Below are 14,221 nucleotides of genomic sequence, written 5' to 3'. Positions count from 1 at the left end.
CATTGACTTAAATAACAGCAACATTGGGTTCCTAGTAGATCTAACTGATATCAAATGGAGAGAACAACAACAAAACTGATATTTTTTAACTTGCAGCAATATCTCACCTGAAAAGAGAATGATAATTATATATTCACAGTTTTATTTTGGAGCAGCCTGTATCTCCTTCAGGGCATAAAAAACAGCTTTTTGTAATTGCATTAAGGATGTCATGCTAATCCATTCGCAGTGTTCTTAGAATCCTTATTTCTAGAAACAACAGATTTTCTCCTTATAGCAAGTAGAAAAAAGTGTCTGAAAGCCCTGGGTCTACTAATAGGAGCTTTTTAGCTAACAGCTGATAAAGCCTGGCAGTCTCTGCCTCCATCTATGATTATTACACTTAAGCTAATTATACAACATTTTTATCTGAGGCCAGTCACAGGCAAATAGGATAGCAGTGAGAGCAAAGTAATGGGAAAGGTGTGAAAAATTAGAACAGGACAAAAAGACAAGAGTTAAAAGAATATACAATGAAGTGTTGAAGCAGTCTTTAAAAACTGTGTAATCTGCGTAGGCCAGGTTTCTGAGAGCTTGTATGTATCACCTGCATCATCTGGTATCAGACACTGAAATATTGCTGCTGTTGATTAAAAGATCATATATGTTTGTGTTGAGTCTGTGGTAAACACATACAGTGTTCAGAGATCCTGCCCATGAAACACAAAAAGTGATGATGGTAACTCATCAGTATGTCAGCTTTAACTGCTCCCATCTCTACTTTGCAGCAGTGAGTGGTGCTAATCTCTTCTCAATCTCCCTTTCTCGTAACTGAGGGCTGGTCTACACTGGCGGGGGAGGGGGGAATCGATCTAAGATACACAACTTCAGCTATGTGAATAGCGTAGCTGAAGTCGAAATATCTTAGATCGATTTACCTCTTGTCCTCACAGCGTGCGATCGATGTCCGTGGCTGCCCCTGTCGACTCCGCTACCACCATTCGCGCTGGTGGAGTTCTGGAGTCAATGGGAGCGCTTCCGGGGATCAATATATTGCGTCAAGATGAGATACGATATATCAATCCCCGAGAAATCGATCGCTGCCCGCCGATACGGTGGGTAGTCTAGACGTACCCTGATTTTGTTTAGTAGATTGTAAAGCTTAAAAGGACCACTATCATCATCTAGACTGACCTTCATAACACAGGCCATAGAATTTCACCCAGTGATTCTTGTAGTAAGGGAAATTATTCTTCCATACTATATGTGATCATTATCAAGCCCAATGTCTGGTGAATGAAACAGAGCATGTCTTTCAATTAGTGCCTCTGCATTTGTTGAAGAGGATGACTGAAGAGGCTTGAGAACTAAGGAGGAGCAACCACTGCTTGGAGAAAAGCAGCAAAGGGACAAAACACTGGCCATTGCAATAGCTTTATATCTCAAACCCTCCACTTCGCAGCTACCAAATACTTCAGTACCCTCTTCAGAAAGGGACAAGCAATGCAAACAAAATCTATCCTCATTCTCTAAGTGTCAGGTCTGCAGAGAATGGACATTGACTGGTTTCACAAACTAGCAGCTGGATCTCGGGGGGATGTCAGCAATCCTTCTCAGCAGCTTTTGGTACTGCCCGGCCTGCCCACGTATAGACCATCGATGGAACCGGCAGCATCATTTCCTGGTCCTCCTCAGAGTAAGAATCGTTGGAAGCGTAGCCAGATGAATAGCATCCCAACGAAGTTGGAGTATCCCTGGCCCTACTGGAGCTTAGGATAGAGAGTGACGTGTGGACCACATAAGGAAGTCTCTCTCTATCACCAAGTCTGCCAGGATCAGTGACGCTGAATCCGTGTACATTTCCAGATCCTGAAGAAGGGCGTACTGAAGTCAGGCAGGAGGAGAACTGGCTTTGGAATTGGATACATTGGTATGGATGCAGTTGTCTGGGTGTGGTGTGGAAACCACTGGTGCAAAAGGCAATCTGCTCCTACTGTCCTTACACACCTTTGCAGAGTATACTGTCTTGGTACTGTCAGTGCTGGCCTGTGATCCTCATGAGTTCCAGATGAGCCATTTCAGGGGAACGGAGTCTCACTTGATCCCAAGGGAAGGGGGAAAGCCCCCCTCTTCTTAGGAGGTTCGTTTTGCCCTCCCTCCTCTAAGGGTGCTTCTCTTTACCCTCATCGTGCCTTTTTTCAGCGGCATCCTTGGGTGTGCTAGAATGTTCTGTTGGTACTGGCAGGACAGTGCTTGACAGCTCCGGTTGATGAGGCAAGGAGTGGGGAGGTCTCAGGTCTGACAGAGACCTCATGTTGAGCTCCATCAGATGCTTGCAAAGCCTGAAGTCCCAGAAGAGCTTGGTGTGGGGAGGAAAGGAGCAGTAGATGTCACATTAGGCTGGGATGTCTGACTCCTCTGGTAGTAAAGGCTGCTCTTGTGTGGGTTGCTTACCAGGAAGACTCAAGAGCAGGAGAGGCAGGCTTGGAGGCTGGTACTTTGGGTATCTGTGCCCAGATCCCTGCTAATTAAGACTATATGCTAACTAACAAAACTATTAAAAGTATATACAATATTTTTACAGGAAAGGTGACCTTAGAAGCTGAAACTACAGACACAGGTGGTTCCGTTTTAGACCGTGAGAGGTAGAAAAGGAACTGAACAGGCAGTCAATCTGTGCCACCCTCAGGTCATGGCACAAGACAGCATAATATGCAGACATGGACCAATGGACAATGATATTGAAAAACGTCCAGTCCTGGGCACACAGAGCACATGCACGCAAACAGTGAATACCCATAGGAACGAGCACTCAAAGACAACAGTTACTGGGAAGTAACCTCTCTTTCTGCTTCGAGTCATCCCTGTATATTCCCTTTTGTAAGAGATTAGCCAACAGTACAACCCCCTAGGAAGGTGAGTTAAGAAGTCCTAAGTGAACAAGGACTGAAGAATTGTCAAAACAAGCATCAGCTGCAGATAGTAGTTCAAGTGAAGAATATTTTTTTCTATATATGTACAAATGCAGAGCTTCAAGCAACAGCTCTGCAAATTCAACCAAGACAGACGGCCTTCAGTGGATGTTGTCTTCAAATTAGTTGTAAACTTTTTGATATATCCAGGTGACTCAATACCTGCCAAGTCTTACTAAGGGTATGAAAGTTGTATAAAAGAGTTGGAGAAATACAGGTAGTTTAGAGGCCTATTTGAGATGGAAACAGAGATAACTTGAAAAAGAAAATTGATATCTGAGGTACTGACTGACCGGATCACATTTCTCATATGGACTAAAGTTTATAGAGGACTGGCCATGCAGTCTGTATCTCAGCTGAGGCTATGAGAAATGTCTTCTTCTCAGGTGTATTGTACACCTGGTATAGGAATCACTCTGAGCCCAAGATACTTGAAAGAAATACTCTTTATTCAGTTACCAGTTCCAATTGCCTCTGCATAACTGCACATGGGCTTCTGCAGCACCATTCCCACAGACTTCCTATCTTTGAAGCTATGATACCTAAAGGTACAGAGCCCAGTACCACAGTACAGATGATATTCTGAGAATTAGCAGACCAGCGGTCCCGAGAGCTTTGTGAAACAAGACACTGACCCTAAATCAAAAGTGGTACATGCACTCCAGGAAATACCCTCTGGTCAGGGAAGTGAATACATCCACCCCATGGCACTCACAACACAACCATGCATACTGCTATAAAGGAATCCAGATTCCTTTGGAGCAGCCATGAAGGCAAAGCAGTTGCCTCAAGCAGCCCTAATGGTACATGCAGCAATTCTTCTAAAACCTAGAGTATTGCAAGGTGAGTGAGGACTGTTGGCCTTAAGCATGTGAGAGTAAAAGCTGAAGTTACAACCCATGCACCCTGGGTTAGCATGGTTCTGAATGTTTGAAGTGTAATAGATGGCATTGCTTAAAGTAAGAGGAGCATGTTTCGTCAAAAGCTCCTGATTTTTTATAAGAAACCACTAGATTTTTTAAAAATGCCATTACGCACAGTACAATTGAGATGTCAGGATGTCAACCTGAGATGATTCAGGATCAGGTGGAGATTGTACCCCAACCTGGAGACAAAGAGGATATTTAAACCAAACTGGCAAGACCCATTTTGGCTATGATAATGTCTTGCTGCATCTCAACTGACATGCAGGCAGCTCTCCTGAACCAATGGAATCAGAGGGAACTGAGAGAAATTCCCAATTCCAGTCTATGGAAAAGGGAGTTTGTCAATAATGAGAGTCTTGTTTGACTCTGGACCGGAGAGAATGGGCATTGTCATGGGTAATAAAGAGGCCTAGTCTGGACATGTCGTCTTATAGGTAGAAATTAGCCTATCCTGTGGCACAGCAATAGAACTAACACACCAACAATTCTGAGAATTTGTTGCTATTTATCTCAATTGAGAATCCCAGATTTACAAGTTAAGTGCTTCCCACTGGGCATTATTGCTACCTAAGTACTCAGGTTCAGGTAAGTAACTCCTGAGGGATCTGCTCCTGAAGCAGATTGCCTGTTATGCCCAAATGAAGGATGAAAGTCCAAGGTCTTCCTGACATGGCAATTGAATAGGTTCCATGACTAAAGCATCAGGGAGGTGGGAGGCAGAAGAGTGGTGGGGGAGAATATCACCAAAGGGCCCACTCTGATCAAAACCAAGACCTGTGGACTGGGAGCAACTGCCAAAACTTACTTATTCTTGTTCCCTGGTAGCTCAGGGGATGTCAATGTGCAATTGACTTCACTTAAAAAGAACAAGACTGCAAGTCTAGTGACCGAGCATTAGCAGCTGATAGCAGGATAGATAAAAATCAATTTAAAAAATAAAAATTAAAAAATAAAATGCTTTTTGAGGAAAAAAACCTATCTAAAGATAGTTTTAATTAAGATACATTATAGCTCAAAGATATCTCATCATGGAATAGGGATTATAAATTCTAAATCTATAGTATGAGACAGTATATTAATGTAATGTTTATGAAAAAAAATTTAAATGAGTTCCAGTAGTTCATGGATTAGGAATCCAATTTTATGAGGTTCCAGGGGCTTCTGTATAGGTTATTTAGGTTAATCTTTCTATCTTCCCAATGGGACTCAGTGCCCAGTCTAGAAGATACCATCAGAGATGCTTAGTTTTGCATTTCTCAAACTGGATTTGTGTCTCCAGAGATAACATGCTTGTTAACAGCAAAAATATTTTTAAATAAATAAATAAAATAGGAGGTGAGAAACAGACCTCAACTCTCTGCAAACTTATGTACATAAAAGTCAATCCCTTACCTCTGTCTAAAAGTGCAAAGTTTCAAAAAGTTCAATGAATAGAAGATTGTAGGTGGCAGAATAGATCTGGATAAGGAGAAGAAGTCTGGAGATAAAGATGAGAAGGGAGGGACAGGCAGTAGAAACAAAAGTGAAACTGTTTGAGCAGCATATTCCAGAAGTCTTGAGGACTTTCTGAGTGTAGCCTTCATTGATTTGAGATCTACCATACCATTCTCTCACTAGAAGGGAAAACCGATAATGGCAGCAGGCCGTAAGAGAGACCCAGTTTGGGAATAAGAACCATTCAAGAAATATGTTTGCCGATGATGTTTTAAAGAAAAAAAGTCACAGCAGTGAACTGGTGGAAGTCACTTAAGCACTTGGATTCAGAGACTGTTGACGTGATAATCTCACTTTTTACAGCAATAGCTTCTTCTGCCAGCGTAGAAAGAATATTTTCTTCCTTTGGACTAATTCATTCCAAATTGGGAAATTATTTGGGACCTGAAAAAGCAGGGAAGCTTGTTTTTCTTTTCCAGATATGAACAAACAGGAAAATGAAGGTGAAGATGACTGAGTTAGCTGCAGAAGCCAATATTGTAAGTTTCTCATGTTGACCTGGCTGACATAGTCAATTTAATTTTTTTCTTTGTTTGTTTTTTAAATTTCATTTAACTACTTTAGTTAAAAACAATTTTAACAAAGACTAACCCAATTTTACAAAAAACTTGAATGTTTTAACTAAATTCAAAAATTCGCGATTGTTTTGTTAAAATATTATATGTTTGCTGTTGAAGAAAAAAATCCAGAATACATAACATTGTTTTAGTTAAATAAACATTTAAAATGTCTGTCTGGTGATAGTCTCCTCTAAGTACAGCATGGCAAGAAAAATCCTCCAAATATTAATGATTAACTTGTTGAATTGGAGATATTTAGGAACTCCTTGGGAGGTAAACTATCTGCTTCAAATTATCTTTGGTAAATGAAATAACCAGTCATTCATTTTCTGATAATGCTGTAAAACTAATCTGAAAAGTCTTCAAAATAAATCATTTAAAAAAAATGTATAGTGCAGAGGTAGGCAACCTATGGCATGGGTGCCGAAGGCGGCACACATGCTGATTTTCAGTGGTACTCACACTGCCTGGGTCTTGGCCACCGGTCCGGGGGGCTCTGCATTTTAATTTAATTTTACATGAAGCTTCTTAAACATTTTAAAATCCTCATTTACTTTACAATAGTTTAGTTATACGTTATAGACTTATAGAAAGAGACCTTCCAAAAATGGAGAAGGGATAGCTCAGTGGTTTCAGCATTGGCCTGCTAAACCCAAGGTTGAGAGTTCAATCCTTGAGGGGGCCATTTAGGGAACTGGGGTAAAAATCTGACTAGATGACCTCCTGAAGGTCCCTTCCAACCCTATGATTCTATGTTAAAATGAATTACTGACACACAAAACCTTAAATTAGAGTGAATAAATGAAGACTCGGTATACCACTTCTGAAAGGTTGCCAACCCCTGGTATATAGTGTGTACCTTCTAAAAATGAAACCTACATCTATGTCTAAGTTGTGAAGAATATGTATTAAGGTTATAACAACCAACAAGAATGCACTTTTATGTAGAAATCCATGATTAAATAGAGTCTTCCTGACTAGAGATTGAAATAATGATTTAAATCAAATCCATCCTGGCTGATAGTGGAGCCGAGCCTAGGAAAGCTTTATGACTAGACTTCAGAAAAAGCATTAATGCAAATGTTTGGACCCTATATGACTTGAGTCAATTATATCCCTGGACATTTTAAAAATTCAGGCATTAGTCTCAGATTAAAAGTCTTAACCATCTTCAGAACCAATAAGTGGGGTAGCACTGAATGAATAGGTTCCAAAGCTATCCCAGTGGAGTTTTGAGAATGAGTTTCCAGTGCCAAGGAAGACAAGTGCCACACAAGACACCTTAGTTAAAGAACCCAGCTGAAAGGTTTGGATTCAGAGCCTACTAAGATGGTCCCAGGTCCTAGTAAATCTTTTGGAAAGAATTGGTTTGACAGATAATATCTAGAGTGACTCCCACAAGAGGATGCCTAGACCTTCATCTGACTCTGGGAGTAAACCATCAGTAGCTATCGTGTCTCACTGGAATTTAAATAAGATCATGAATTCAGGCCATTTTAGAGATGGTTTCAAATCCATCCACAAAGTTGGATCTGAATTTTGGATTTTAGTTCAGGTTCATCTCTACTATAATAGCCATCTTGTCATAATGGCCTTTTCTGGTCTTGAAATTTTGTTAGTATGCTTGGGGTACTGCAAACAGATGGAAAAAGGCAAGAAGAGTGCTTTTGCAGTGCCTCAAATTTCTTAAATCTTGCTGTACAAGACACACTGAAGTGCAAACCTTTCTTCAGAAGTAATTAAAGGGTGTGTTTCACCAAGAAACCTGGCTTCCAGAACATGAACAACGCTAGTCACATTTAAGATTCTGCTTAACATTTTCAGACCAACAACCCTGCTTGAAGCAGGATTTGTCCAGGTGCTCGTCTGTGACAGGAATGGCACTTAGGGACATGAGGCAGTACCTCAATCTGAGGTCTGTTTTCCCCCTTTTGTCTCTCTCATCTAGAGCTCCAGTATGGAGTACATAGAAGGGAACAGAGATCTAGGAATCCAGGGAGGAGAGAAAGAGGTGATTACCAGCTTCAAGCAGGAAAGAGTATGGATGTAACTGTTAGCTGGATTACTGGCTTCTCCAAAGTGCCTTTTGAGAACTGAGAGGGAGCCTTTTATTTTTGAGTGCTGATGTTCAGAAACCAGTTCTTCCTGCTTGCTGTCACTTGTGGTGCTTCTGAAGACTTTAAGGGTGGTAGTCCTGACCTCTCTCCGGGATAGTGCATCTCTGGACCAGAAAGGAGATTATGAGAATCAGGGGGAAAAACGTGCAAACTGCCACGACCGATAAATGTAGTATTAATAAACTTCTGCAGGCAGGGAAAGATGCTGGTACCCTAAACTCAGACACTGAAGGAATGAAAGGATTCTTCCTCCATTTCTCTGCCACGGTGGAGAAACCAGCAGGTCATTATTAGGAATATCCAACCCTGTTTATGGTTGTCAGCAATCCTTTTTGGTCAAGTAGGCAGTCTCCCCCCTGACAAGAAGCTCAGTTTTCCATCTTTGCCCACGATGCTGGAGTCTCAGAAGGAACAAAGACCTGTTTTACACAGGTAAAGACTTAGCACAGGATTCTACCCATCAGCTATCTAGTGCAGGTCTAGCATCTAGACAGATCCTGCCTTGACTGGGGAGGTAAGCATATGTCTACACTGCAATAAGCCTGGGGTTTGAACTCAGGCTCAAGCCTAACCACCCGATTGTCTACACACATCTTTCTGATCCAGGGTCCTAGAACCCTGTGGGAATGGAGGGTCTGAGCCTGAGTCGAGCCAGGACCCAGGCTTCAAGGCCTATTCCTGTGCAGAGTAGAAGAAGCCCAACTGGACTTTGTTCTGGGAGTCCACCAAAAGTATTTCACAATCCCATAAGCCAACTTTCCTTCTCTCCTCTGGAGAGTCAAGTTGGTGAACGGTCAAGTTTTCCCCCACGGCACTATGAACAAAGGTCTAGGGCTAGAGTGGCCACACTTTGGAAGGGTGCTAGGAAATCTGGGATATTGAGATAATAATAATTGGAGATATACCAATCTCCTAGAACTGGAAGGGACCTTGAAAGGTCATCGAGTCCAGCCCCCTGCCTTTACTAGCAGGACCAAATACTGATTTTTGCCCCAGATCCCTAAATGGCCCCCCTCAAGGATTGAGCTCACAACCCTGGGTTTAGCAGGCCAATGCTCAAACCCCTGAGCTATCCCTCCCACAATAGGAGATATACCCATCTCCTAGAACTGGAAGGGACCTTGAAAGGTCATCAAGTCCAGCCCTCTGCCTTCACTAGGTAGGACTGAAGCCTGCATCATGCACTGTGGATCCTAGAGCTCCAGATTTGGACCCAGGGTTCAACACTTCATAACCATGGATACAAATGGCTGTAGATGCTCAAGCCCTAGGTTAACAATCCCTGGATCTGCTAACTCGAGTTCTACTAAGCCTGGGTTTGCATTTGTAGTGTAGACATACCCCCATTGTCTTCAATGTAATTAATCTTGATTCGAACGGGGAGTCTTCCCATCAGTTTCTTAAGTTACCAACCTATACTCATGCCACTCCTAAAAGCCATTTCTTCTGTCAAGTCCATAAGTAGGAATTCATAATGCTTAAAGTAAAATAAAACTGTCATCCCACCACTCGATTTCCTAGTGTGTCACATCTTGTGTGCATGCCTTTTCTTTAGATTGTAAAGGTCTGTCTTTGTTTTTCTATCTTGTACAGCACTGAGTATATTGTCAGCACTAAACAGACAAGTAATCTATTGGAATACTGCTGGTGTTAAATGATATAACCTGACTGATTAAAAAGCAATTCTACATAAACAGAAGAAGTTTCTCTCACTAACTAAAAGAGAAAAAAAAAGCAAAAGTAACATCTATACCTGATGAAGGACCTCTTTAAGACGAATGATATTGATCTAAAAGTACCAAGAGTAACAAGAATTTAAACAATATTCAAAAATAAACACCTGCATACAAATCTAAACTCTTTAAAAAATCTTTTTATTGATTCATTACCATACAAAATTTATTCAAATTACATCAATTTGAAGTGGTAAGATCACAGCTAGAGAACAGGTCACCCTTTAATAAATCTATTTACAAAACTGATAAAAGCTTTTTTTTTTTTAAACATTATTTTACAGGGTTTTGTTTTTTTTTCTCAACTAGCATACAATGCAAAGCTAATTTAGATTAGTATTTTGCCCACACACATTGGGACAAGTGTTTAATTTATACAAAACTGTATAACAAAAAAGACAATAATAAAATCTATTAGTCTCAATTTTATCCTTCCCACAAAGTGCCCCCTTGTCTCTCAGAAAATGTCATGCTTACACAACTTTTACTTCCCTCTTTCACAAGACTAAAATTTAAATACTGCAATTTTATTTACAGATCCACATCATTTAACAAAAAACCTCTTAAAAATTACAAACAAGCTAGAAAATATTCTGGCAGTGTTTACAAATTAATTCCTATTGTACAAATCTGCTAGGTAACTAAAGTGTGAGTACAGAACATATATCAACTTAAATATAACCGCTTAATGAACTATGCACACAATTGTACATATAAACACACACTTAACACTGTTTAACAGTTCTTAATGTGTTGCACTTTATACATTGTTATATTCTAAAGCTCAGTCATATAGTTCTTATTCTAGTACTTTTACTTTTAGTCATTTCATATGTGAGCTTTTATAGCAGCAACTCAATGGTACCAGAAAACCTGCATACATCATATGCAAACTACAATACAAAATAGTACTAATTTACTATGTGTGTCAGATAATCATGACAGTAATACAAACAAAAAAAAGATTATATGGGGCATCATCTACACCAACATTTAGCCCATAAAGTGGCAACATTTTAAACAAAAACAGAAGGTATATTTAAGACTTATTAGAATTCCTCTCACTTTCAAAAAATAAATATTGATGCTTTACTATACTACCAAAGAGTTTCAAAAAATAAACATAATTCAGTTAATGTGGTACTTACAGTTATGTAGTTCTTGCATTGGAGGAAAAAGCTCTGTGTTGCTGGCGAGGAAAAAATTATAAAAGCTGGAAGCAGAGGCAGATTACCCGCTGATATAAATATGGTATACTGAACAAACAAAGCTTGGTATAAATTATTTTCCATAGAGAGAAAAACACAGTGCATATCTAGTAGGCACTTAACACAAAGCCCCACTTAGTACCAAAAAAATTTATGTACCAGGTTTAGTGTGCACACTGGGGGCAGTAAAATTGAACTGTGCATTTTTGTTCCATTTAAAAAAGAGAAACACTTTCACACACATATGTAAGTAAGCCTTCTAAAAATCTGTGGTTTCTATGAGAAGTGGCAGAACTTTATCCTTTGCCCATATTTGTAATATACACTAAATTTAAAGTTTATTTTTTATTAAAAACATGTAAGGACATTAGTATCTGACCTCATACTGAGACACATACATTGCTCAAACTGAGCATTATGAGAGCAATTTAAACATTCCCAGGAAGAGTTGAAGAAACCCATTTCACACACTTGCATTACTTCCTATTTACATTTACTGCAGGTACAATCCATGTTGTGAGACTCAGAAGACATGCGTTTTCCACAGAAGGCACAGCTTGAAATACAATTTTAAAAATTGCTATTTGTTACTAAACCAGTTCATTGAGCCCTTCTCCACAAGCCCACTGTACACAGTAAGCAGAGATTTGGGGGGTGGGGTGGGGGTGAGAGAGGAACCTTTTATGATCACCTGCCTGCATGATGTGCCACTTGCTGATGCACAAGGCCCTGGAGCCTAGGGTCAAACAAGGCTTTGTTGCAAGAGTCTACAGTTGTGTTCATACTATTCTAGAAAGTACTTCATTAAAATGTCAGCATTGTTCAGGAGTCTGTGATTGACTCTGTAATGCTACACTTGGGAGTAGGAAGGAGGGAGAAAAACAACACAGAATCACAGCAGAAGTTCTGGTTCCATTTTTTAAAAAATGGTTTATATGGGAAATAATTAACAAAATATAATCAGCTGTATATAAATTCATCCACCAATGAGGGAAGCTTTTCTAAATCATAAGCATCAAAAAGATCACTGATGCCCTCTTCTTCCCCAAGGCTCAGCAGGTAATCTTCCTGAAGCAGAGGAGGCAGCAAGTTCACAAACGGCCCTTCGAAGTTGGAGGGAATTTGGTCCTCTGTTTGCTGCAAAAGGTTGGTTGGAGAAGCCAATGGAGAGAGATTTGCCATATTTACCGAGCAGTCCCCTTGTCCTGAGTTACCAGAAGCCAGATCTGTAGGATGTGAAAATAAAAGATAATTTATCCTATTTGAAATATTATGCATGGATGAGATAAAGTTATTAAATGCTGCAAAGAGTGTTTTCACCATGTTATTTAAACACAAAGCAAATAAAAGGTGTCCTTTTTCTGTTATGTTCACCTGATTATACGAAATAAATAGCATAACAGAAAAAAATATCACTAAGTCCAGTAACAACGCAATCACAGCAGTTTAAGATTCACTTAATTTACGAAAATCATGCTGCAGAAAGTGATATCTGTCAGCAATTATTTATAATTAAATTAAATTAAAAACACTAATTCTTCAATAGGACCTACTAAGTAAGCCTATTATTAATGTATGAAATTCTTAACAGGCCACACAGAATGACTCAGACTATTTCAAAAGTTAAGTACCTTTAAGGCTAAATATATAAATATAAATATAAAATGTCATCAATGTCTGACACTGGTTATCTGCAGATGGCAGTAAGTGAATTTAAAATTCTGCCTCCGATTATGAGAAACTTATGTTTGTTTGCTGCCTTTTGTTGTATGTCAGCAAGTGATAAGAAACTAGATATATTTTCAATGTTATATATATTTATGATACACTTAGGACATAGTTTCATACCACATGCAAATACCAAACCCGATGATAAGCAAATGACAAACAGGGGAAATACATTTTCTAATGTGCAGTCTAGAAACCTTACATCTTTCTGGCTTAGACAAAAAACCCACGCACCTGTACAGATTACTTCTTTTAGTTAAACTTTCCTGTTAAACTCTGAAGACCTTGTGCATCATAACAGAAAGAGAACTTTACCTTTGGAAATTGTTTTTGAGATATTTCCGTTGTGGTCCTGATTGTATGTTTTAATAGGACTGAGGCTGTCATTCTCTTCTGGACATAGATAAACCTCAATAGGTCCTTCGGTACTAGATAAATGAATCAGCGCATTCTGCTAACAGAAAAGATTTAAAATTTCAGCACAATTCTATGGTAACAAGCGCTATAATAGTGACCTTTCTGTCACCACTGAAGGTCATATATGATATGTTTTGGTTGCCATTGTTTAGTTCTGGTATAATGATTAGAGGTATTACAAATTCCACATCGATCCCCGTGTTTACATTTCATCTTATTTTTGTAATGTGAAAGATTTTGCTGGCAAAGCTCTTAGTTAGGAAGAGAGCATTTAAGGTTACCCACCTCTTTATAACAAACTTAGGTCATGTCTACACGTCAAATTTAAATCGTCTCAAGTTAGAACAACCTCCAGCCAATTCAGTAATTAAATTGGCTCTTTAGGTCCACACTATGTTCCTTCTGTAGGTGGTGCACGTCCTCATCAGGAATGCTTGCACCAACTTAAGTGGGGAATTGGGGAGCACTGACAGCCTGAGCCATCAGCCCTCAGGCAGCGCTCCAGCCATCAGCCCCTGGGCAGCAACAGGCAGTGTAAACAACTCAGTGTCTACAAAGACACTGCATCATCCCAACTATATCAACTTAAACACTACAACTCTTGCAAAGGTGGAGTTATTAGGTCGGTATAGTGGGTAACTTATATTGGTGGGAAGGACATTTTAGTGTAGGCACATACATAGTTTGGTTGATAAAAGCCGCCCTATATTGACCTTACTCTATAGTGTAGACCAAGCCTTAGAAGTTCACCAATTTCTGTGTTATGTTATAGTAATGTACATATAAAGGGGATTGGACTCTTAATACTTCGTTACAATAGTTATAACCTGTTGCTTTATGATAGGATGGGATTTACAGTGCAAGTCACAGAATAGCGTATTATGGTTTGATTTTTTAAAAGGTTTCTGACAAAGGGCATGGCAGAGATGCCTTTTCACATGTTAAAAAAAGTTTTTCAGCGTGTATTTCATCTGCATATTGATTGATTCCCTTGCTCCTCTTAACAAAGCAAATGCCACTGTCTTATACCAGACTGATTCTGTAGGAAACTTCTTCTGAGTTTAAAATTCCCACCTCATCTTGAGAA

The 14,221-nt window shown here is 39.6% G+C and overlaps 1 protein-coding gene across 3 annotated transcripts in view; it reads right to left on the bottom strand.

Moving 5' to 3' along the window:
* Positions 1-9,980: 9,980 nt before the first annotated feature.
* Positions 9,981-14,221, bottom strand: part of E2F3 (E2F transcription factor 3) — a 64,894-nt gene continuing 60,653 nt past the window's right edge. For 2 of the 3 annotated variants that reach the window (XM_050942308.1, XM_050942309.1), the window contains exons 6-7: positions 13,033-13,171; positions 9,981-12,215 (exon numbers count right to left, since the gene is read on the bottom strand). In XM_050942308.1, coding sequence (XP_050798265.1) covers positions 11,950-12,215; positions 13,033-13,171 — 405 coding nt within the window. In that variant the 3' untranslated portion in view covers positions 9,981-11,949. The remainder of the gene's footprint in view (positions 12,216-13,032; positions 13,172-14,221) is intronic. The other variant, XM_050942310.1, reaches the window with a different exon arrangement.

The sequence above is a fragment of the Gopherus flavomarginatus genome, chromosome 2, assembly GCF_025201925.1.
Source record: "Gopherus flavomarginatus isolate rGopFla2 chromosome 2, rGopFla2.mat.asm, whole genome shotgun sequence".
Classification (NCBI taxonomy): domain Eukaryota; kingdom Metazoa; phylum Chordata; order Testudines; family Testudinidae; genus Gopherus; species Gopherus flavomarginatus.
This window is presented reverse-complemented; position numbering and strand designations above follow the sequence as displayed.